The sequence below is a fragment of the Enoplosus armatus genome, chromosome 3, assembly GCF_043641665.1.
Source record: "Enoplosus armatus isolate fEnoArm2 chromosome 3, fEnoArm2.hap1, whole genome shotgun sequence".
Lineage (NCBI taxonomy): Eukaryota > Metazoa > Chordata > Actinopteri > Centrarchiformes > Enoplosidae > Enoplosus > Enoplosus armatus.
Genome location: NC_092182.1, coordinates 13,028,135 through 13,052,113, shown reverse-complemented (window position 1 = coordinate 13,052,113; position 23,979 = coordinate 13,028,135). Strand labels below are relative to the sequence as shown.

General features: G+C 41.8%; 1 protein-coding gene across 1 annotated transcript in view; it reads left to right on the top strand.

Annotated features, from left to right (window-relative positions):
- col7a1 (collagen, type VII, alpha 1) overlaps positions 1 to 23,438 on the top strand; it is a 47,882-nt gene extending 24,444 nt beyond the window's left edge. Inside the window, exons 70-118 of the mRNA XM_070903067.1 lie at positions 11 to 58; positions 151 to 186; positions 1,322 to 1,441; positions 1,622 to 1,831; positions 1,918 to 1,953; positions 2,075 to 2,119; positions 2,277 to 2,393; positions 2,502 to 2,573; positions 2,695 to 2,739; positions 3,193 to 3,228; positions 4,694 to 4,729; positions 4,818 to 4,862; positions 4,967 to 4,999; positions 5,130 to 5,192; positions 5,332 to 5,367; positions 6,096 to 6,176; positions 6,384 to 6,452; positions 9,843 to 9,878; positions 10,048 to 10,107; positions 10,214 to 10,258; positions 10,348 to 10,383; positions 11,867 to 11,902; positions 11,988 to 12,047; positions 12,124 to 12,249; positions 12,338 to 12,409; positions 12,545 to 12,580; positions 12,672 to 12,731; positions 12,852 to 12,896; positions 13,246 to 13,281; positions 13,421 to 13,456; positions 13,819 to 13,875; positions 13,979 to 14,050; positions 14,613 to 14,684; positions 14,816 to 14,851; positions 14,968 to 15,048; positions 16,156 to 16,209; positions 16,498 to 16,551; positions 16,661 to 16,723; positions 16,801 to 16,863; positions 17,046 to 17,162; positions 18,211 to 18,288; positions 18,810 to 18,863; positions 19,033 to 19,081; positions 19,298 to 19,306; positions 20,625 to 20,708; positions 21,068 to 21,193; positions 22,465 to 22,638; positions 23,073 to 23,255; positions 23,356 to 23,438. Of these exons, the coding sequence (XP_070759168.1) occupies positions 11 to 58; positions 151 to 186; positions 1,322 to 1,441; positions 1,622 to 1,831; positions 1,918 to 1,953; positions 2,075 to 2,119; positions 2,277 to 2,393; positions 2,502 to 2,573; positions 2,695 to 2,739; positions 3,193 to 3,228; positions 4,694 to 4,729; positions 4,818 to 4,862; positions 4,967 to 4,999; positions 5,130 to 5,192; positions 5,332 to 5,367; positions 6,096 to 6,176; positions 6,384 to 6,452; positions 9,843 to 9,878; positions 10,048 to 10,107; positions 10,214 to 10,258; positions 10,348 to 10,383; positions 11,867 to 11,902; positions 11,988 to 12,047; positions 12,124 to 12,249; positions 12,338 to 12,409; positions 12,545 to 12,580; positions 12,672 to 12,731; positions 12,852 to 12,896; positions 13,246 to 13,281; positions 13,421 to 13,456; positions 13,819 to 13,875; positions 13,979 to 14,050; positions 14,613 to 14,684; positions 14,816 to 14,851; positions 14,968 to 15,048; positions 16,156 to 16,209; positions 16,498 to 16,551; positions 16,661 to 16,723; positions 16,801 to 16,863; positions 17,046 to 17,162; positions 18,211 to 18,288; positions 18,810 to 18,863; positions 19,033 to 19,081; positions 19,298 to 19,306; positions 20,625 to 20,708; positions 21,068 to 21,193; positions 22,465 to 22,638; positions 23,073 to 23,255; positions 23,356 to 23,384 (3,267 nt within the window). The 3' untranslated portion in view covers positions 23,385 to 23,438. The remainder of the gene's footprint in view (positions 1 to 10; positions 59 to 150; positions 187 to 1,321; positions 1,442 to 1,621; positions 1,832 to 1,917; positions 1,954 to 2,074; positions 2,120 to 2,276; positions 2,394 to 2,501; positions 2,574 to 2,694; positions 2,740 to 3,192; positions 3,229 to 4,693; positions 4,730 to 4,817; positions 4,863 to 4,966; positions 5,000 to 5,129; positions 5,193 to 5,331; positions 5,368 to 6,095; positions 6,177 to 6,383; positions 6,453 to 9,842; positions 9,879 to 10,047; positions 10,108 to 10,213; positions 10,259 to 10,347; positions 10,384 to 11,866; positions 11,903 to 11,987; positions 12,048 to 12,123; positions 12,250 to 12,337; positions 12,410 to 12,544; positions 12,581 to 12,671; positions 12,732 to 12,851; positions 12,897 to 13,245; positions 13,282 to 13,420; positions 13,457 to 13,818; positions 13,876 to 13,978; positions 14,051 to 14,612; positions 14,685 to 14,815; positions 14,852 to 14,967; positions 15,049 to 16,155; positions 16,210 to 16,497; positions 16,552 to 16,660; positions 16,724 to 16,800; positions 16,864 to 17,045; positions 17,163 to 18,210; positions 18,289 to 18,809; positions 18,864 to 19,032; positions 19,082 to 19,297; positions 19,307 to 20,624; positions 20,709 to 21,067; positions 21,194 to 22,464; positions 22,639 to 23,072; positions 23,256 to 23,355) is intronic.
- Positions 23,439 to 23,979: the final 541 nt, after the last annotated feature.

Genomic DNA, 23,979 nt, shown 5'->3' with positions numbered 1-23,979 from the left:
TTATTGGCAGGGAGACCCCGGAGAGGATGGTGCGCCGGGCAAACCTGGCACAGCAGTGGTAAGATGTCAACACGTCACCTGTCATGTTTCTGCATTTATTGTCAATATTCTTCACCTCTTTTGAGTTTGTTTGTGTATTTCTGCCACCAGGATGTACAGAGAGCTCTGGCCAGCCTTGGTGTTCAGGTATGTGGATTATGATTTGCAATTTAATGATTCTGTACTTTTTGTTTGTTTGTTGTGCCTTTAAAGGTTTAGAAAGGTTTCTAGTTTTCAGTATTTTATGTAATTTATATTTAAATGCAGTAGATGCACCTTTCCATCTGATTTGAACATGATGAGGTTGTAGCCTGATGATCCCTTTTGAGATGGAAATGTTTGTCGGCGTCGATGAAGAGCAATGTCTGCACACTGACTCCAAACCACAAATTTGTTTTCAGTAGACAATGCTTATTTCCAATAACCTTGCACTTGTCTGTCGGTGGCTTAAAATACCAAAATTGTTATTCAGATATGTTTAATAGTCATATTTTTTCAAATGTCAAAATGTGTTTGAGTTAATTTGAAAAAACATTTGGCAAATTCCCGTAAAAAACAGTAAGACCATTTAGTCAGTAATAAACACAAATATGCAAACAGCCTCAATTTTTTAGTCATGTATCTATTATGGATATATGGATGCATAATTGTCTTTCTAATGGAACTTGTGCTAAGTGTTTTTTTTTTCATTCTTGCAAATGTCGTCACACCATTTACAGCTTCCAGATGTATATCTGTATATCTATATATATGTATAAGTCATGTACCGCTGTAGTTTCTTGTGTCACAACAGCTCAGTTAGTTCTAAAATAAAAATGTCAATCCAGTTAAAGTGGATTAACAGAGTTGCCATGGTAAAATATGTGATTTATGGGCATTATAAAAATAGGACAAGCAGCAAAGTGGGGCTTGATGTCATAGACATAGACAAATGACAAACGTAGGTTTATGACTGTGTGGTCCCTTCTTGGAATAAACGTAGCCCTGACAGTGTGGAGGAGTTTACTGCCCTCATTTAGTATTCTTGCAGATCTCGATCTCTCTAAAACCAGATATCCCAGAGTTTATGTGTGAATACATTTTAAAATGACCATTAGACCTTGCATTTTTCAGACTCAGAACTGACACAAAAGACACTGATTACAAGCAACCTTGCGGCTACTGAGATGAAATGTAGATGACTGGCCTGTAGTTGAGGTCTAAACCATTTCACAGACAGGAACCTGTGGCTGAAAGTTAGGAAGCACTTGCCAACCATTTCCCTTTTCCGCCCTCCACACAGGTGTCTGATCTGAAGGTGGTTGTGGACAGGAAGGACACACCACAGGTTCCGCAGAAGGCAGAGAAAGGTTTAAAAGGAGACAGGGGTGAACCTGGACAGAGAGGACCATCTGCTGTAGATGTAAGTATGATTAAGGGCATCTAGGAGGCTTAAGTTAAAAACAAAAAAACTTGACCTCAAGTAAGATCATAGCAAGTCCATATGGTACACTCCATTTTGATATTTATTAAAATGTCTCAACATAATTCAAAAAGATTATAATATTATATTCATCTCTTTCCATTTCCTGTTGCACACCAGGGTGCTCGTGGTATTCCAGGAGATAGAGGAGCAAAAGGGGACCAAGGGGATCGAGGACCCGTGGGTGGACCTGGGCCTCCAGGTAGAGTCATTGGAGAGCGAGGGCCAGAGGGACCTCCGGGGCCTGCTGGAGAGCCAGGCAAGCCAGGAATACCGGGAGTTCCTGGGCGAGCTGGGGAACTGGGGGAGGTTGGAAGACCAGGAGATAAGGTGAAGAGGAGAGTTGTGGTAAACAAATGAAGGTTTTTCATGGACTGAAAATGATTCTGCTAATATCATGCATATCTGTATTTCAGGGGGCAAGTGGAGAGAAAGGTGACAAAGGAGAATTTGTAAGTGCTCATGTTTCGTTGACATTATTTACTTTGGTCCTCCACATCAAGGTAGTGAGAAGAAACTCGTGTTTCATGTAATCACATCCACACTGAAGTGAGAGTTTCTTCTGTTCTCCAGGGTAAAAGCGGGCTGCCAGGACCAGCCGGCCCACCAGGTCAAAAGGTAAACTCCTTCTCATTCTTGTTATTGATGTACTGTAACCATGGTGATTCCACATCTTGTGGATATAAGAAAAACAGTGCATATAATGGAGTTCATAAGCACTTGTGTGTGTGTGTGTGTGTGTGTGTGTGTGTGTGTGTGTGTGTATGTACTGTAGGGAGCGTCTGCTGACTCAGTACTGATTGGGACGCCAGGGGTCCGAGGCGCTCCTGGAGCTGCAGGACAGAAGGGAGAGCCTGGTGCTGCAGGAGCACCAGGACCTAAAGGAGACCGGGTAAGATTTACACATAATACAAATAATACAGTCACATGTCCATATCATATGTCAAGCACTGTCGTATGTTTCTATATGCAAACTAGATACTTTTTATGTGTCTTACAGGGTTTTGTGGGACCTCGTGGTGATAAAGGAGACAGAGGAGAGTCTGGAGAAAGAGGACGTGATGGCTCACAGGTGAGCTTGCCGTCAGGTGTAATCTAGATTAGAATATTGTAATAATCACAAACTTTGGGTTCTGATCTTACTGTTGTTACCACCCATTTTTATAAGAAGCAATCTGTTGTGTGTCATTTAGGGAATACCAGGAGAACCAGGAAAACCTGGTCAGGATGGGAAACCGGTAAGTGTGAAGTACTGGAAGTTATACCTCTAAAGGTGAAGTTGAAATTGACAATTCACAATTGTGCCTTTTGTTTTTTTTAGATTTTCACAAAGCGCATGATATAGTAATGATTCTCTTGGTTTAGAGACACTTGCGTAACTATTGTGAGTGAATATTTCTTTCAACAGACTTGGTAAGTTTGCTTTTTACTTATGAGAGTAACAGTATAAAGTTAATCATATATAGTTAATAATGTATATTAAATATTAAACCAGCAGGATTCCAGTTAACATTAGAGGACATGCGAAGGTTTCATCTTTGATAGTGATCACTAAAAGCTCACTTGGTCAAATGATGTACTATGTGTCATGTTTACTTGGTTGGGTGCAGGAGTAAATGCAAAGAGAGGAGAGGAGAGATATTAAGCACTCCCTCACACTTTTTGTTTTCCTTCCCTCCATGTCGGAGCAGGGCCCAACAGGGCCCGCTGGTCCTCGAGGCCAACCAGTGAGTAACCAGTGACCCAGCAAAGGGGCCTGCTCTTAGGCTTGATCTTCAGAGTAAACCACTGGGTTGGCTGCAAGCACTAAGCTGATGGAGCTCTCTTTCCCCCCTCTTGGGCCGAGGCTTCATAGATCCTTAGACAGTAACCTTTTGCAGCTGTGCGGCTAACACCTCACTCTCTGAACTTCCTCTCTCTCCTCATATGTGCCTGATCTCTGTCCATTTCCCTTTCTGTGTTGTTTGTTTCCCCTCTTCCAACACTGTTCTCCACCCACCTGTCCCCCCACCCTCCTTTCGTCCACCTTCCTCTGTCTTTCATCCTCTCCAGGGCCTGCCTGGGTTCCCAGGAGTTCTAGGCAGACCGGTAGGTTCTCTGCTGCTGGCTGGCATGCTTGAGCTTTGGAGGAGGGAGGGCTGGGAGAACCTGTCCCTGTGGTATTGGATGCAAGAGGGAAAAGGGGGGAATGGACCAAAGCTGTAGAGATACCAGTGGGCTTTAACTTAGACAACCAGTAGCTCAAAAAGATGTATCCGCATTTAACAACAGGAGGCCAGAACAACCCATCATCAGGATGCACGCACTGTCATGTACCTCCCAGCCAATTTCACCACTTAAATCTTAATTCATTTGTATTGGAAACGTCCTTCTGGGAGCTGGGGTCTGGGATGAGAGTCGGACTTTGTTCATCATGAAATATTAATCAAGACCACCTGTCCCCAAAGAATCTGTGTCAAACTCAAGAGTTGAGTTCTGAGGTTATATTTTAAGTGTATAAAGCACAGCAGATTTGTTGGAGGAGATGAAAGGAAGTCAGCTGAAACCCTGAGGTAGAGCTCTCGTCAGGAGCCAGTGTACAATAGTAGGAGAAATATGGGGTGTAAAAAAACATAATAATTTGGGTGTACTCCAAAAAGTACTGTGTTGTTGATTCGCTTGAGTCTGCTTATCGTGCATGCAGCTGTGCCTGCTGTCTGTTGTGTGCTTATCCCTCTCACAGCACAGATTTTTCAGAGTTTACCATGTGAGTGTCTCTTTGTTGACATTGTTGATCCTCTGTGTTTGTATTGTCCTACCTGTTGAGTCAGTCGGATTTTTATGTGTTTGTATATTTGTGTCTCCTAGACGCTCTTGCCAGTGACATGTCTGTATTATTAATGTTGAGTCCATGTTGTCCAATATTGAGCACATAAAAAATGTATATACATTTTACGCACTCAATATTCATAAACATATTTATGCATGAATATGTGTCATGTGCGGACCTATTTGTGAGCTGAGTGCAGTGACTTCCTAGAGTTTTAATGTCAGGCAACCAGCAGAGACTGACAAACAAGACAAGAGTGGTGTCAATCTTCTTATCTAATCACAAATAAGTTTTTCCAAAATGTCAAAATATTCCTTTAAAAGGTGGTCTTGTGTGTTGTCTGTGGTTTTGTGTACTGTATATGACTTGTGTTTTGCTTCTAGGGAAACCCAGGAGAGCCTGGCATAAGGGGGCCGACTGTAAGTATCACACACATGACAAAGCATGCATACACAGACTCTTATTAAAAGCAGCCGTTTACGTTTTGGTCATATGTGTTTCAATTAGGGCCCCATGGGTCCCAACGGCCTTCCAGGTCCACCAGGTGTGAAGGTGAGTTTACTACATCTCAGTGTGCTACCTGTCACAGCATGTATACTGAAATTCTGTTGTTTGTTAGTTGCAGGCCAAAGTCATAAAACGTTTGTTTTTCACAGGGTAATCAAGGAGAGCCAGGTGTTGGTGTCCAGGTAAAACAGCTCCAGTGGTATTTTACATCTTTTGGACAAGAGATTCAGTCGCCCTAGTACATGGTCTCATAACAATCTAGACAGTGAAGTTGTATTGTGCATTGTGTGAGTTTATTTCTCCTCTCTGCAGGGTCCTCCCGGTGCCCAAGGGAGCACAGGTCTGCCGGGACCACAAGGTCCTCCGGGAGCTGTAGTAAGTGTTCCTATAAATCACAGCTTCTCTTCAGGGAAAAACTGCGTTCATGTTTTCTTGTGAAATTCACAGAAAATCTTGTGTGTGTGTGTATCATATTGTGTTCCCTCATACCACTGTATTTATTTCTACCCTGCAGGGTCCACAGGGCCCTCCAGGACTGTCGGGGCAGGTGGTGAGTATGCAATCCTGATCTGGCTGCAGTGTAGAGCACAGTGTGGAAGTGTAAAGTTAAAGAAATGTTTTGAGCCTGAGGCATTTCAATTATAACTGAAAATAGGAAGGTAATTAAATAAATATGCCAAAACATGTCTACCAAGCTTTTGTTGATAAATGGCGGCTGCGTTTTGTGTTCGTAAATTGAAAAAGCTGGATACAGAACATGTGATTTGTTGTAACTTCAGCTGAAAAGCAAGCGATCCCCATGTCACGCACACCATGCTGACTTTCTATCAACAGTGACCACTACAAGCAACTTTTCCACCGCTATTTTCTGTTGGCTGTTTGTGTTATAATGCCTCACTGTTAAATTTAAAATATTTATAAAAAAGAAATATATTAAGATAATAATTGAAGACCTCATTATTAGGAGGAGATTTTATAAGAAAACAAGCTGGAAAATGCACTTCTCTCTGCTGTACTGTTTTGGAGAAACTGACATAGAAAATAAAACAAAATAGATTTTTTTTAAACCCAGAGAAAAGAAACTTTTCCTTTTTATTGGGCATTGTGTGAAATCTTCACAATCCATTTTTATTCTCATGCAAACCATAACTGATCCATATTCACTGGGATTGAATGTTGGATGATTTGCAACCTTCATAGAACACCCAAATATAAACGTGACATGTGACTTGTGATTAAATACATATTACATGCACTGAAGTATGTGCTGCTCCTCAGGGTGAAGCAGGTAAACCAGGAGTCCCTGGAAGAGATGGGGTGCCTGGCAAAGAAGGAATACCTGGTTTACCAGGAAAGCAGGTGTGTGTGTGTGTGTGTGTGTGTGTGTGTGTGTGTGTGTGTGTGTGTGTGTGTGTGTGTGTGTGTGGGTGTGAGTGTGTGTGTTAGTGTGTCTTGATGTTGCAGTGTTTGTGTTCTTGTAGTCGACTGTGTGTGTTGTGTGTAGCGTACACTGTGCTGTTTTATCAGGTCCTCCTCGCTGTCATCATTGTGTAATTTGTTCCTCAGGGTATTGTTGGACCTCCAGGCCAGTCCGGCTTAAAGGGGGAGCAGGGAGACAGCGGTCCTCCAGGGAAGGTGAGAACATGGCTGTATCTACCGAGCAGCCTCTGGCTAAAAGGACTGTCAATGAAATTGGTTTTGTTGTTGCTTTTACTGCTACTGAATGATTTGCTGCCTGAAGTAATAAAAAAAACATTTCGGTAGTGCTATTATTAGTTTCCTACTGCGAGAGTTTCCATCAGATGCACAACACACGGTGGTCCTGTTCTTAGTCTTCCTCCAGGGGCCGAGGTCAGGCTGCTGTTATTTGTCCACCTGGGGGCTGGGGCTGCTTGGTGCTCCCCTGCAATTTATACACTTCTGAAAGTTGTCCAGGAGTCCCATTGTTAGTTGCTTATATGCTGCTGCTAGCTGTCTCCATAAACTCTCACATTTTAACTCTGGTGTGTCTCAGTCGGCAGCTACAATGTGAAGCCGTGTGAGGCTGAAGGGGGAGGAACAAGGCCGGCGCTCCAAACAGCTCACAGACAGAAAACAACAGAATATTGACATTTTCTGTCTGACTCTGTCGATGAGGGGATCTGTCAGTAGCCTGCAGTTAAATCCAGTAAAGACAATACAATGGGCAAGTTTGAAGTGTTTAATTGTCATTGAATTCGGAAATTGCACATTCTACATAGTAACGTCAAGCACAATTACACAGGTAGGATGCTAGGATGAAGTTAGACCAGATAGTTACAGACCTGCTCTCATTTCTGTCTGACCAAAGTTTTGCCTCTGAATATGCAGACGAAGGGGTCGGCTACGTAGCTCTAACCTGGGAAATGTTTAGGCATGGTTTATGAATTTTGTGTGTCCTGGTGAAAACATGTCCAAAACACTCTGTGGTAGCACAGATACCTGTGTAATCTGGGCTGTGGAACGCGAGAATAGATCTGTATGAAAACATTTTTTGAATATCTGGTCTTCATTCATTTCTCTCAATGTTCATATTAGCCAGAAACAGGACACACTTTTCTCTTGCCTATCTTTTGCCATTTGGTGAGTATTTTGAGCTGGGATCTTCCCGTGCGAGTGGTCTCAGTGGGATTTCTCTGTTATACGACTGTTATTGATTGACATTCAAAGAGCAAATTCTCTGACGCTAGCTGACCCACTAAAATTAGTTTTCACATGTTAACAAAAAAACATAAAACATATATTTAGTCTCTCTTTCTTGTGTTCACACTACTCTCACAGGTCTATATTATCTGGTGCAGTACAGCCCTGGAGTTGTTTTTTATAGGATTGCAGTTAAATGGGGAAAACCCTGTGGAGGCCTGTAGTGCATCCCACTCTAAAAATAACCAACCATGAATTTCAGCTAAATCCTTGCATAAATTTATGGATGATTGCCTCGAGTGGTCTATTAAAGCACTCCACCAGTCGGTCTGCAAGTGGCAGAAGTGGTCCTGGATTATCTTGGATCAATTCATATATAGCAGGGTAGATGTAAACAACATGCCTGGTTTGTCAGAATCTCATTTGGGACTTAATGCTTCGATATAACAAGAAAGAGAGCCTGGAGAACACTCTTGACAGATATATAATGCCGCGCTAGTTCAAGATATTGTCTTGTGTAGTCTCACAACCAGCACAAAGGAATGTGTGATGCGGTCTAACCGACCTCCGAGTGAGTTGAGTTTTGAGTGAGAGTTTACCTGAACTCCAGGTAATTTGTCAGTGCTACTTGGCAAAGTCAAATGGAAACTACCTTAGCACTGACACTGAAATATTGTTGCCTGCCAGTTGTCTGTATTTGAATGACTGCAGACATCTGTTAATGGGGATAGGCTCGACTTGACAAAGTCTGTGCCAATTTATGCCGATGAGGATCTCAATTAAGCTAAATTTCAGCTCAGTGAGACTGAAAATGACAGAGAAGGTCACATGCATTCATAACTTTCTCTATGCAGAGCTCACCACATCATCTCATAGAGTCAAAATCACCTCTGTTCTTATTTACAATATCAATATCATTAAATTTCAGATACCAGAACCAATCGGACACTTTTTATCATATAAACTTTTATTACCCAACTATTAGTAACCTTATAAACTATCAGTAGCTTTGCATGCACCTGAATTTATCTTGTAAAATGATTTGGACTATACTGTTGTTGCTGGTGCAACAGATTCCCCCCTTCGTCTGAGCCAAGAGCAATCAAGTTCTTTAGCCTGGAGGGCAGTTTTTTTTGTAATGCAAAACAGCAGGTTTGCTGCCAGATTTCATAATGACATGTAGTAGCACACATATTTACTAGCTGTTAACTCACTCACTGCAGTGTTTTTTAAACATTTTGATAAGAATTCAGTGACTCACTTATACAGATGTGAGAAAGCTGTTTCAGAGATGAAATGTCCGTTTTGGCAGTATGTAGAAAGGCTTGGGCTGTTCAGTTGAGCATCCAAAGCACATGTTTATTCAACCATGGAAAGGGGTTGGTCATCCACAACAACAAAAAACGTGTGTGTTTTTTTTACATTAATGCTTCTCAACCACTCGGCCACCAGACACCTTGTCCTGTTTTATTTTTTTAAGAACAGTTTAAACTCATCATTGCCAGGAGCTTCTGGTTGCCAGTGTTGTAGTTTCTCACTGCTGGTAAAAAGTGTCCGGAGGAAAAAAGACACAAAGATGAAGCTTGCTTGTCAGGTACTTGGTATTCGCTGCCATTCTTGCTGTTTTTGATGTTGACACGAAACGTGACGAGCGTCTGGAACAGCTCCCGCGCTGCTGACAGCCTCCGGTTCAGCACCTTGGACAGAGCCACGGTGACACTGTCAGCGAGTTCACTAGTTTGATAAATAACCAGGAAACACTTGTCCATCTGCTCAGCAGCTCCACCATTTGTTCACACACACACAAACAAAGATGACGTGACATCGCTTTTTCCAGCTCCACAGTAGCAATGGACTTTGATAACAGAGATAACGTTTAAAGCTTTTTTGATTTCAGTCCTTCTGAGTTGAAGACCGAGGGCTTCCACTTTGCTTCAATTACTCATCCTTGACTCAGACAACTTTTCTGGAACTTGTCATCCTGTCAAGACAGAGCAGAAAACCAAAAAAAAGAAACGGCACCTGATCACTCCTGAGCGACAATATGGGCATATTGTTCCTCGAATGAACCATCACAGCCTAGTGTTTCTTTCAGTGTTGGCGAGTACAATTGAATAGGCTTATTATTAACACAAGACTTTCCTTTCTTGAGCAATTTGTTGTAAGACTTTTTTTTCTGCTACAGGGCAGAATAGTTAGTGCAATGGCATTAGGAGGAGTTGCCTATCCTTGCCGAAGACATTAAGGCTCTTAATCTTTGAGAGCTGGAAAAGCTAATGGTTGGGCTTTTATGTCTTTTCATGAAGCCATACTATGCTGCACAGGTAATTACTATTATTTTCTCCATTTTCTGCACTCTTACAGGCTGTGGCTGGACCCACTGGACCCAAAGGAGAGCGGGTGAGTCACTGTTATTGGCAGCAACGTGGAAGCAGCTACATTTAGCTGTAACTGTTGAATAAAAGTATTCAATGTAGATGCATAATATACTCTATTACTACATTACTATTAATGGAGACTAAAATATGTGATTCAGCTGACATAACTCTCCTGGTTGTGATTGATGCAGGGTCTTCCTGGTCAAACACTGCCAGGCACAGCTGGAGAGAGAGGTGCACCTGGAGAAAAGGTGAGTCTGACCATTAGCATTGAAGGCTCGATCTCAGTCAAATGACACAAGATAGTGACGTTACGTGCTTTTTCATTCAAACTGTCTGATAACTTCTGTCTTTCAGGGTAACAGGGGAGACAAAGGTGCTGCTGGCGTCAAAGGAGAGAGAGTGAGTACCATCATGCTCCAGAGCAACACACATATACTTAATGTTAATATAGCAACATGTTCACAACACGTTATCTGACGTCACACTAGGGAGTGGCTGGTGAAGCAGGAGAGCCTGGAGAGGACGTAAGTAAACAGTTTCCACTCTTTGTTTTCTAGACTGCAGTGTTAGTTTTTAATGGACTCTCACGTTACATTACTGAATGTGGTTTTGTTGCGTACGTATATCTTTAGATTTGAATTTGAATTAGCTTGTCGATTAAATCTAATTTGTCTTTGCACATATGGGAACTATTACACTGGGGAACAATTTGAAAAAAAAATTCTGTTGAGTTAGATTTTTATGCTGATTAAAACTAAAATTGGCATGCTGATTCCAAAATTGCAGTCAGTTTTTTTCTAGCACGTCAAGTTTTTTCTCCACAGCTTACCCTCCAGATAAGCAAAATTCCACTGATTAGCTGTAGTAAGACTTGCCAGCTGATTATGATTGGACTCATCTACAGCTACGTGGCAACTTGTTTGTGCAGTCACAATTGAGACAGTGCGGTGAGAGGTGTGTGCAGCTCCCAATAGGTCAGTACTATCACACACATATCTGTTAAGTACAGTATTTTTCATATTTTTTAAGAAAACGGGGATCCTATGTTCAAAAACTTGACGTGATAGAGAAAAACTGAGATCAGTTTTGGATTCCGCACCCAAAAATTAGTTAAAAACAGCTGTCAGACCTAACTCAACAAAAATTGTGTTCCCCAGTGTTATTAATCAATTATTTAGCATGTGTGTTCTTTTATTGAAGTACCTGGTTTCATTTACTTTTTCATGGACTTGCACTAAACAAAATGCGTTACTCTTGACAGTTTTCATTTAGCATCCTTGATAAATATTATTTTGTAAGCTCTATGCTGTTACAGCCATAAAGAAATGGGTTGCTTGTTTTTACCGTGATGATGTAACTACTCAAATCCAACATCCAGCTGTGTGTATGTGCAGGATATTGTTATTTAACACGTGTCTGCTTGGAGGTCCTGTGCAGTAATCGGTTCCAAACGGCTTCCCAAAGTTTTACTCATGAGTACTTATGTAATCACATCCTACTCAAACTTTTTTTTTTAATCCAGAAATCACAGAAAAGTTCAGTAAATTCATAATAATACAAGTAAATATATTCAGTTTCTTTGCCACACGTTTTAAATTAGGATTCTTTTTGTCTTTCCCTCTTTTAAGCTCTTTCACTCCAAAGGCAGTCCTATTATTTAATCTTACATTAATCAACCGTGTTTCTATGGCAGTGTGATTAAAGTCTCTAGACCTTCTATCTAAAAGTGTCAACTGTAATCTCCTCTGATGCTCAAGGTTTTGATTATTTGTCGCCCTTCAAGGTTAACGAGGCATGTTAACTGTAATGACAACCAAACGTATTTTCACCAGCGTAATAATGAATGCCAAGCCGATATTTGGGGGCATACAAAAGATTGTGACATTATTTACTGTACTTGTTTTTAATTATGAATATTAATAAAAACAATAATTATTGGAATGGGTCTTCAAAGAGCCACAATCAGTAATTGTTATTTTCACTCTCCCATATGTGTTTTTCATGCAGGGGGCACAGGGATCTCCCGGGCCAAAAGGAGACAAGGTGAGCTTTTGACATGTGTTTTATTAATTTGCCTGAAATCAAACTCAATCCACGTGACAGTTATTACAAAATGTGTGTGTTGCAGGGAGAGAAGGGCATAGGACTGGCAGGTCCTCCTGGTCGGGTTGGGCCTCAAGGTTTAAAGGTGAGTAACAGCGTGTGGTGCCTCTCTAATCAGTTAGAGTGGTTTATCAATGTAAATGTAACTGTCTTAATTTCAGGGTGATCCAGGCCTTCCTGGTCCAGCTGGTCCTCCAGGGCTACAGGGGAAGCCAGGTGACCCTGGGCAGTCTGGCCTGAGAGGAGAAAATGGACAACAGGGACCTCCTGGACCACAAGGGGAGAGGGTTGGTGGAGCTCCTGATTACACATAGTGTATGCTTTCAGTCTTATTATCTGTGGTATGAGTTTCAACTATTGAGGTCTCATTTTCAGGGTCTCCAAGGGTTTGCAGGCCGTGCAGGAAATGTGGGACCCCCAGGTCCTCCTGGACCTCTTGGACAGGCAGTGAGTTTAGATCCTGTTTTATTACATTTTGATTCGTAGCGTAGGTTCAGATAAACGTAGCCAGGCTATTTACAATTTACAATAACATGTAATAATGTGATTCATGATTTATAAAATCAATACTTTGTTTTCTAGGGCTCTCCTGGTACCAACGGAGTCAAAGGGGACAAGGTGACTCTCCAAGCCCACACATATCTCTGTCTAACTGTTTGAATATTAATGGACTTTTTTTGAAGGGTGTACATATTCTTTCTGTTGCCAGGGGGAAGTTGGCGTTGGAGTCCCTGGTCCCAGAGGAGAGAGAGGAGATTCAGGGCCTAGAGTAAGACAGGGGTTATGTGACTGTATCACTGAAGATGTGATCTAATATGAATTTGCCTCTGGATGATAGAAACTAACACTGCTGTATTTGTGCGCCTTTTTTCTTTCTGTCTTGTCTTAGGGAGAGGAGGGTCGTGCTGGCTTGGATGGGGAGAGAGGGCCAACGGTATAATATACTGTATAATTCCACCAAAGCTTTCAGTGTCGTGTTTTTCAAAATGCCTAATTCACAATCTTCAGTGTTATTATAGAAGAGCTGTTCTTCACAAGGACACAATGCATTTCTTACATTGTAAACGAATTATTCAATTGACCTTGTCCTCCCTGTCAGTCTGGCAATGCCCATCATGTACCATCAAGCAAAGTCAACAGAAGTCTAATCAACCTGTGCTCACTGTTCAATCATTTCAGTTTTGTCGTCTGACCAAAGAAAACACAGCTAGGGTAGAAACGTGAAACTTAGAAACGTGCGTGGTCGTTTTTTCATGCCGTTTGTGTGTTTTTGTGTTCATCAGGGTCCCCTAGGGATTCGTGGTGCTCGGGGAGAGAAGGTGAATACTACCAGTCCTTTTCCCATTTCTATGTGTCACCATGCTGGCTGCACCCCCCGAGCTTTCTGCTCATGTAAAGTAGTGAATTAAATTGACACGCCTGAATGAAATGTTTTGCTCTCAATCTTTTTCATTTCAGGGAGACATCGGGCTGCAAGGTGGCAAAGGAGAGAAGGTGTGTGCATTTTAATATCTAATAAGCTCCACCGCTGCTCTTTCTCTCTCTCTCTCTCTCTCTCTCTCTCTCTCTCTTTCTCTCTTGCCTGTGTATTTATTTGGATTTGTAAACAACTGACACAGAAATGGAGAAAGAGGAAAATAAGACGTGTTTGTGTGAGCAGTGGCTGTTTTGAAAGAGCTCTTTCATGAGATTTACTCAGTTGAGAGCAGGAGGAATATATGAATACACATAATGATAATGAGCCGTGATACTATAACTGACACAGCTTAAGGAAAGGTAACAGGATGAAACAATGTGTGTTGATGTTTTGACTTCGGGGTGAAGCCAGATGTTTGCAGCTGTACTGTCACTCACAGGGGGACACTGTGCTGGTGGGAGGACCTCCCGGAGAAAAAGGCAACAAAGGAGAAACAGTCAGTGAACGTCTGGATGGGTCAAAATGTTTCATATAGTGAAATATACACTTTTGTTCTTACAGTGTGTATTTGGTTTTGCTTTGCTATTGTGCCATTTTAGGGTGACAGGGGACCCAAAGGTGTGCAGGGAGAAAAAGGGGTGAAGGGTCAAGAGGGACCCACAGGGCAGCAGGTAAGTTTGTTTAATCTTGCCAGAACAGATAGTTTCAGAGCTGCTACTAATGATCACTTTCATTTTTGAGTTATCTGTTGATTATATTTCTGAGGAATCAATTCATTATTTCGTCAGAAAATAGTGAAATATGTCCACCTGAATTTCCAGAAGTCCAAGGTGACATCTTCACCTTGCTTGTTTTTTTCAACCAGCCGTCCAAGACACAAAACATATTCGATTTTCACTGAAATCAGCAAATGTTGGGCTTTTTTTTTTCTTCAACATGTTGACTTTTCTTAATTGCTTAATCAACTAGTTGTTTCAGCACTAGATAGTTTGCCTTTTAACAGTATTCCATCTAAATTAGGGGTGGATGATATATTGTCATTAGGCTGAGGCATCAATTGGTTATTTTACAGTCAAATAAGATCATAAATATGAATCACTTCACCACCAGGAAAAGATAGCATTTAATCAATACACTGATTGTGCAGTAACCAAAACCAGAGGTTAGGTGTTGCTGTGTTGGTATTAATATTACAAATGATCAATATGCACATTTGTGTGTATTTGACATCAGGGTCTGAGGGGAGAGCCGGGAGACAGAGGATCCACTGGATTCCCAGGTGCCCGTGGGCCCGGTGGACAGAAGGCAAGTGACACTGAGCGAGGATGATTATCGTGATTAAATCAGCATCATAATTAAAATCAAAGCCAGTCAGTCGTCAGTACAGGTAATCATCTTACTGCTTTAATAGCTGTAATTCTGTCCTCTCTTTGCAGGGAGAGGCCGGCCAACCTGGAGTTCCTGGTGAATCGGTCTGTGACTTTGCTTCCATCCTGATACAGATTTTACATTTTCTGTGTGCGTGTGTGTGTGTGTGTTTTTTTTTTCTGTCTTTAGTGAACAGAACAATTTCTGCTTTTTCTTCCAGGGTTTATCAGGAAAAGATGGGCTGCTGGGGCGTAAGGGGGAGAAGGGAGAGATTGGTATCGTAGGAATGAGAGGAATCAAGGTATTTTCAGTGTGTGTGTGTGTGTTTGAGACACATTCTGTGTGGTTTCAACCTTGAAGCCTCTTTCAGGTGTCGGTGATGGCGGTCACAACTCGATAATAGCATAAAATTGATATGATTGCAAAGGATTAATGCAAATTGTGCCAAAAATATCCATGCATAATATTTGATTTCACCTGCAACATGATGATGAATAATACCTGAAAATGGGTGTTTTGCTCAGTCAGATTTCTTTTTTCACTTCATTCATTAATTTGAATTCTATTTGAATCACTGAACTAATCAAAGATGTGGGTGACGATTCAGAGGTGTGGAGGCAGGCTAGGTTTTTTAAAAATGATTATTATAGCCTTTATTTAATCAGGTAATCTCACTGAGATAAAGATCTCTTTTGCAAGATAGACCGGAGTACAGCCAGAGAAATAAGAGAAGACACACAAAAGACGCAGCCAGTCACACACTAACAGCATCAGGAGCAATCACAGACGTCTCTAAAAAAAAGTTTTAATTGCTCAGGTTGTATTAAAGTAGAATGATCAGCATGGAAGTACAGGATATCTCTATAGTCAAGTACATATATGATGGTTGATTGCACTTTGGTTTTCCTATCCAATGTAAGAAACCAGTTTTTATGTATGTTTTACTCTTACCGTTAGGCTGTAGTAAAGTTTTATGAATTAATATCCACATTTTTAAAGTCAAAGAGAAACTGGGTTGAAAATTTCCTATACGTTCATCCAAGTTCACTGTGTGTTTGAAGACAATACCAGTGTGCCCTGCATGTGGATTTAGCGTGATCGGACCATTGGCCACTCTGACTCCTCTGCAGCTGTATTTCCAAATAATCTCCAAATATCTTGCTCTTACTCGTCATTATTATTATTCTAACACTCGTTATCAGGAAAACTATAGCCTCCAGTTCTGCATCATATGGTTCATGTTCACTCTGTATGGAAGTGCTCGTGCACAGTGATTCATCCAGAGTGGCAGGTGAGAGGACTGTCTATGGATGGGCTCTCTGGCTGTCTGGTTTGGTGCATTTTGTCTCTTTGTGCATCACCAGCCACCTCATGTGCCTCTGTCAATGATGAACTTGTGTGTTTCCAGGGTGACCGAGGATCCAAGGGGGCTTGTGGAGGCGATGGACCCAAAGGAGAAAAGGTAGGATTGAGACAGACAGAAAAATGTGATTTGGTGGGAGGAAAGGAGAAGAAATAAGCAGGAACTGCAAACTGTATAATGAGTTTTTATTTCGTCCAAATAATGAACAAATAAAAGGAAGCATGTTAACGTTTCGCTGCTGGCTGGAGGATAAAATAATTCTGCACCCTTTTTTGATTATATGTTTAATTAGTTAATTAGTTAGTTAATAAGTTAAATGAGTTAGACATTTATGAGCCATGTACTGTGTGGCTTGTGCTTTAAATGAGTCTGAGTGTTTATGTTCAGGGGGATGCTGGTATTCATGGACGATCAGGCCTACCAGGAAGAAAAGGTGAACAGGTATGACTAATATCTGTGGTAGAAAAACAGGCATCATCTGGTGTGTACTATGCCTCCGTGTGCCTCTTCAAGATCAGGCGTCTATAGGCATGCTCTCTGTGTTTTCCAGGGGGAACTCGGACCTTCTGGGGCCCCAGGGACCCCCGGAAAGGAGGGACTAGTCGGTCCCAAGGTATGTACTGTATAACTTTACTTTGCACAGACATGGTGTCCAAATACAAAGTGTAACCACTTTCTTTGTCTGTGTAGGGTGACCGCGGTTTTGACGGGCTCGCAGGATCCAAAGGGGCTCAGGGAGAGAAAGGTGAAAGGGTGAGTTTGTAACTTCAACGTCTGCAGTACAGTGTGTACTTACAAACCTCAAAGTAGCCTATTCTAATTGTAACAAGGCTACATGCTGCACCTAATCTCAGTATTAAGTATACTATCAGCTCATCCTCACAACTACAGGAAACCTTGAGATACATAACTAACTGTCTCTGTGTTTCATGTAGGGTCCGCCTGGGGTACCTGGTCCTCCTGGTCCCAGAGGAGTGGATGGGGCTCCGGGCTTGACTGGCCTTCAAGGGCCAGCTGGTGCTAAAGGCCCAGAGGGGCTCCAGGGACAGAAGGTGCCTATACTTACTAGATGATAGCCAATATTATACGTTGGTCACATGTTTTATCTTTGGTGGGGGGGTGGCAGAGGTTTATTAAAGAGAAGAGCAGAGAGGATGTTATAACATTTCAACAGATGTTACGGCATCTATTATGGCTGTGCACAGATTTGACGGAGCAAAGAAAAATATTGTATAATGGAACTGAGAATAGACAAAAGTGCCAATTACGTCACTGAGTGCGCAAAATAGCAGTAGTCAGAGGTGTGTGTGTGGTGTAGTGGCAACAAAGATGAAACTTCTGTTTTTGACAGTTTTGACATTAAAAGTATGATGCAAGACTGATATAAAAAGAATACAGTCTTTTGTATTTCCCCTCATCTTTCTTCTTCACCTGACTGGTAGTTTTGTTTGATTGCCGTGCATTGCTTCATGATGATTGACAGTTTGATGGGCCCCGTGTTTGACTGGCTCGTCTGCTGCATCATCCGGTAAAAAAGGAAAGTTGACAGGAGAACAGGGCCACATCTGTGATGGGTGCACCTTTTTTCAAACTGAGACTCTCTCTTGATCCAACCCAGTTGCATTATTTTCCTAAACCAATATTTGGAGTCTGAAAGGAAGGCTGAGCATCTGATCTATTGATAGTAATAAAGTAATAAACACTAGACAAGACAAAAGCTGTAAACGTGACATATAATATATAAGTTGAATACTATACGGCAGCATACTGCATGTACATGCTGTGCAAATATTCCCATTACCCAGTTTACAAAGGACTGTGTTTACAGGACATTTTGAGATGTGCATTGTAGAAAATAGTTTCCACATGAATTCATTTACTCATGCAGATACACAACATGTAACAAAGATACCAGTGGAAATCAACATAAACTGTTCTCTTTCTTTGTTTTCAGTGAAAACTACGCAGGCAAATACCACCTGTCAAGAGATTATGTATACAGAGGCAGTGGGACATGGCTGTTTTTACTTTTTACTTGTAATGGACGTTTTATACTATATACATGTTGTTTGTTGTAATGGTGTTGTACCTGTGTGTCAGGGGGAGAGAGGTCCGAACGGTCCCGCCACGGTGGGTCCACGTGGTATCCCAGGGATCCCGGGGGAGCGAGGAAAGCCGGTTAGTGTCACACTTGTCTCCTGGTTGTTTTCATTGGCAACCATCTCTGACAGGAAACTAGTTGCTGAGGTCAGGAAATTCTTGGGACCCTTATCAAAAACATCTGAAAGTCTTCACACCATCACACAGCGCTGAATTACTTCAGTATTACACATTTATGCCAAATGCACACAATATTTCAGGGAGTCTAAATGCTCTTGTTCTTGTGAGCTCCTCTGCGACAGACTTCAGGGTCTTGACAGTTAAATTTCTATGGACCAAAAACTGGTTATTTAAAATGACAGCTACATATCATTACGCTTTCTTAGCTTCAATAATATACATTTTTGGTTAAGACCTCAAAGGGATCCCATACGAGGACGTCGAGACTGAGAAACCAAATAAGTCACTATTGTTGATTTAACCTTCCACTTTGACTTTGGATTTAGTTCATGTACTGCACCTGGTCTCAGTCTAATGAATTAATGTGCTGCGAGCCTCTCTGTGGGTCGTGTGTGTCCTAATACCTGTCCATGTTGCAGGGAGACATGGGCCCAGATGGAGCCAAGGGAGACAGAGGAGAGCCAGGCATGACGGTCAGTGCTTGAGCCTTACCGCAGGGCTCAATCTGAAGATGCTGATACGAAACAGCACACACACACACACACACACACACACACACACACACACACACGTACAGAGTTGAATGTAGGGTCGTGTTTGTAACTGCGTTTTTCTCTGTTCCCCTCTTTATTTTGAATTCAGGAGGATGAGGTCAGAGAGTACGTTCGCACAGAGATGACTCAGCACTGTGGTGAGTCTTTCATGCCGCTTGCATTGCTAATTTAGAGCAGAGTTGTCCCCAAGTTCAACTTCAGATGGTAATCGCAGCATATGAGTCACAGCCTCAGCTAAACTCCATGAAAGTATGATACAAATGAAGCTCTACAGCGATGCCATGACTCTTTAAACTGACCTTTATTATTCCCTCTCTTTCTGCTTCCTTCCTGTCCATCTGTCTGATCCTCAGCGTGCGGAGGTGAGTGAGCCGTTCAGCTGCAGCAGAAGAGAGGAGGGTGGACAGAAGGGCTGTGATTTAGCATGAGTCACAGCGGCATACTATACCACATATGCTGCTGCAGAGTCTGTAGTGGCAGCAGTCAGTCTCATATATTATATGTTGTTAATATGCTTCAGTGCATTTGCCCTCGTTTAGCATTTGTGTGCAGTTTAAATGAGTGAAATGCACAATCATTTAACCTCATGCACACAGAAGAAACATCATTACCTGTTTGGCAGCATTTGCTGTAACAAGATGTTGTGAAATACACTGATTCTCCAGGTTCTTCTTCAGATAAATCTTTAGATAACATTAAGATTGGTCTGGAATATCTTCTACTGTGTATATATGTTGTGATGTTCCTTATTTACTTTTACTTTTTAGTGCCTTGTGTAAATATAGTTTTGATATTTAATTGATCTTGATGATAAACTAATTTGCCTAGACACAATACTCCAACCAAGGCAGTGGCATTTTATTATACTGTATATTATATAAACATGCTGGACTAAACAACATACTTTCTCCAATTAGTAAATCCGATCTAAATGTATTCACAGGGAAAAGGGATAACATTAAACATTTAAAAGTAAATTCATGAAAAGAAAATGAGTGAAAACCTCAAAATGATCAACTTTCCCAAAGTTTCCCAAAGTTTGAACCAGTGTGTTTGTTGTCTGAGCCGTTAATCGATGCAGGACTTCATCAGTGCTGTGAAGCAGCAGCGTGAGATAAGTGATGGCGAGGCAGGCTGTTAATAAATATGCAGTGTTACTGAGAATGAGGCCAAAACAAACATTTTACTCATGTTTAATTTATTTATTTATTACCTAATGAAAAGTTATGCGTTTCATAATGTACAAGTCAATGATGGCTTGAATCTGCAGTCTTAAGTTGAATCAGCACTGATTTGACCTGGACTCAAGTCAAAGAAGGTTTGACTCGAGTGCGACACAAGTCCATATAGCAGCGGCTTGAGTCCTTAAAGGATTACAACCAGTTTTTGGAAGATTGCCCCATGTTGACCAGTCTTGCAAAAACGTAAATCCTTTTAATTGGTGTGTTTGTTGGATGGTGGAATGATTTTTGTGGTGCTTTGGGATTGTTGTCTGCTCAAGTGTCTGAATGTTTTACTACCAGAACGTGCTGTCCTTCCCTTTTTTTTTCATCATGTTACCTTTGTGGTCCCCCCTCTTCTGCTTCCTGTGTAACACGTGGTCCCTCTCGCTCCCTGAATCCTGTCTCTGCTCCCTCGGTGTCCCCCTTCGCTCCCCCTTGTCCTATCTGGCTCTCTCAGGTTCAGGCCCAGTAATTCGGCCCCAGCCCGAGGTCAGGGCTCGGCCTGCACCAGAGCAACAACTGGCCCTGAAGGGTGAGGAGGGTGAGTGTGTCCGTCCATTGCTCTGCCTGTTGGCCTCGATCTGTTTGTCTGTCTGCGTGTCCGTCCCTAACAAACAGGTTTAACTTGGTGGTGCTGCGTCTGGAGACCTCTGAACGCTGGGTGGTTTTCTCATCAAGAAAACAGAGGACTCCATTTGTGTTTTATAATATATTCTATATCTCTGAGGATATCCAGACAAATACAAATACTAGGGTTTAGGCTCTAATGAAGTCTACCTGTATTTGGAGGCTTCTTGTGTTGAGTTAATATGGTTTAGAGCCTTCCCTCTATCTGAAGCGTGGGGGTTGTCAGACTGGGGTGAAGGACCTCTGACCTGTGTGGCATTGCTCTTCTCTCAGGCCGTGAGCTGCGTGTGGTGGTGAACACCAACGACCCGGACTACGAGCATATCTACTCCATCGAGGCCTACGACGACCCCTTGGACGAGCTGCTCTACTTCACTCCCTCTGCCAACCAGAGTGATGGTACTGTGTTTCATACTGTGTCCAATGCTATCATGCAGTGAAATAGCACTTTCCGACACACAGAGTACCACCTAAACCAGTCCGGTCTCCCCTGACATTTGTATGTAATGTCTTGCTGAAAGCCAAAGATGACTTTCCCAAAATAAAAGACATATGGTCTTTTATTAGGTCTTTTTTACATCTCTGCCCTGAGATGTTTTCTGTTACCAGGCAAAATCATGTTTGCATTAACTGAAACAAACAGAACTTGTTAACACGACGGATTGTCTGACCGTGCTGGGAATGAAAAGTGTTGATATCTGAATGTGGAAGCGGGTAAGGGGATAGTGGTGCGCACCTTCAGACAGGCTCTCCGTGAAGGCATTCAAAACGCTGCACTCAGTTGTTCACATGGAAAGTGACGGAAATAGTTGAAAAACAAAGGGAAAAAAAGAGGGCTAGAGGGACACAATCTGTTGTTGTCTCAGTTCTGAAGAAGTGCACATGCAGCTTAAAGTCTAACAAATATCTACATTGCAAAGCTGGTTTTTAAAAGAATTTGAAACCTTTACAATACACCACGTAAAAACGTCAGTCCATAGCACCACGAGTGGTCAAAAACTCCACAGGGTACCTTTTTAAAAGCCAACTTATATCATCAAGTTTGTGTGTTTTTCAGGCAACATTTCTGAACAATGACCAAACCATTATCCTAACCTTCAAAAAATGTGTCATCCAGGGTGTTACTCACTCATAGTTTTGTCCATTTTTACTTGATTATGCCTGTCTATTATGACATTATGCCATATTAAGTCCGGGTTTTCCAAATCTCTACAGTGGAGGTGGTGATTAAAATGTTATTATGACCAAAAGTCACAATGGACAAAAACAACTAACAATGACCTCGACATTAACTAAATTAATTTACATGCTACAAACTTATCATGTGATAAACAGAAGATGCCGTTTCGAATTTGTGTTCATGTCCCATAATTCGGTTTATTCAATCGGCACATAATCCAATTTGTGCTGGAGGACCGCGTCTCATATTATGTACGCTTTCCACTTTGTGCTTATATCACGACATTATGAGACTGTGTTGGCGTCGCACATTTCCTCACACAGCCTGCTGCAATCCTGAGTCTGACCTCTCATGTTGTGGATATAGTGTGTATACTGTAAAGTGTAGATCATGATCTTTAAACCGCTGTTATCACATGAATGTATTTTTCCCTTTTTCTATTTATCCTGAATGTGTGTGTGTGTGTGTGTGTGTGTGTGTGTGTTGACAGGTGAGGCTGTCAAAGATGAAACTGACAAAACAGTCAAAGTTGAACCAAACAAATCAGCCAGTGCTGTCGTTAAGAAAACAGCAACAGTTGCTGGTCAGAAAGCAGTCAAAGTTACACCTCTGAAAACAGTCAAGGCCAAATCAGTCAGGTCCAAGAGGAGAGTCAAAGGGGAAGGTAAACCAGCTCGTGTGCTGTTGTCCTGTTTTGGGTTGAGGGTTAATTCTGCCATCCTGCCTGCCTGCCTGGTGTTTGGCCCTCTCTGCATGTCTCAGGCTGCAATGGCTGTTTTGCTTTTGACTTAAAGGCATATATGCATCCAGTAAGATAAAATACAAAAACAAAGATTAAAATATTAGTGCTGAGTTATTGAGTTAATGACTGTGTGAGTTAATGAATAATTTTGTGAGTTTTTGATCTCTGTGGTCATGAATGCTTGTTATCGGTCCCCTTTTGCTCTTTATTACTGCTCTGCTCCTTTTTGCCTGGCCTGCCCTTTTCTCATTGAGCGTGTGTGCCTTCTTTGTGTCTGTGCGTGCACACTCTTCAAATGTGTGTGTGTGTGTGTGTGTGTGTGTGTGTGTGTGTGTGTGTGTGTGTGTGTTGTGCAGCTCCAGCAGAACTGTGCCTGCTGCCCATGGAGGAGGGGAACTGTGGACGATACACTCTGCGCTGGTACTTTAACAGTCAGGTTCAGGCCTGCAGGCCCTTCATCTACAGCGGCTGTGAAGGAAACGACAATCGCTTCCTTCACCTGGAGGCGTGCGAGGAGGTCTGCCTTGGGGAGGCCAAAGGTACGTACACACACACACACACACACACACACACACACACAGACACTAGGTTATGTCAGGTCTTGAATGTATGCGTACTAATGAATGATCTGTTATGCAGGTCCTCAACCCTTGAAGACAGCACGATGATTGTGGCCTCCTCAGCTTTTTGCTTTTATAGATTATTATTTTGTCAAATGTCAATGGTCAAGATTTGTTTTTGTTTATTTATTGTTTCTGTAAACCCAACCAAACTTTACCCCAGGTAGAGAGGGGATACCAGAGTGCCTCCTTGCTTTATTTTCTCCAAGCCAGGCAAAAAAATAATTGTGTTATTTTCTTTTCTGTTTGTGCAGTAACATTTGCACACTATAGAAGAGTGTCCTCTTTTTTAGACTTCACCCAGCATTGAGGTACTTCAATACCTTTTATCCATTTCATGTTGCACACAGATAATAAAACTTCTGCACACAGAGAGGGAGTGGACAAATAACCTGAATCACCTTACAGTCTAATGCAATATTCCTTAAGTAAGTACCAATATAATGAAGCTCAAGATGAAGCTCAAGACTTTTATCCTAAGATGTTCCCTTGGAAAGATGCACTTCTCTGTCTTCCATTGTTTGGTATTTACAAGCACTTTTCTCGAAAGGTGCATATTTTTATTAGTATTTTCTGAAAAATACTGCTTTATTACAAATCCACAGCAGTAAACAAAGCACTTGACGCAGGTTCATTGTTTTTA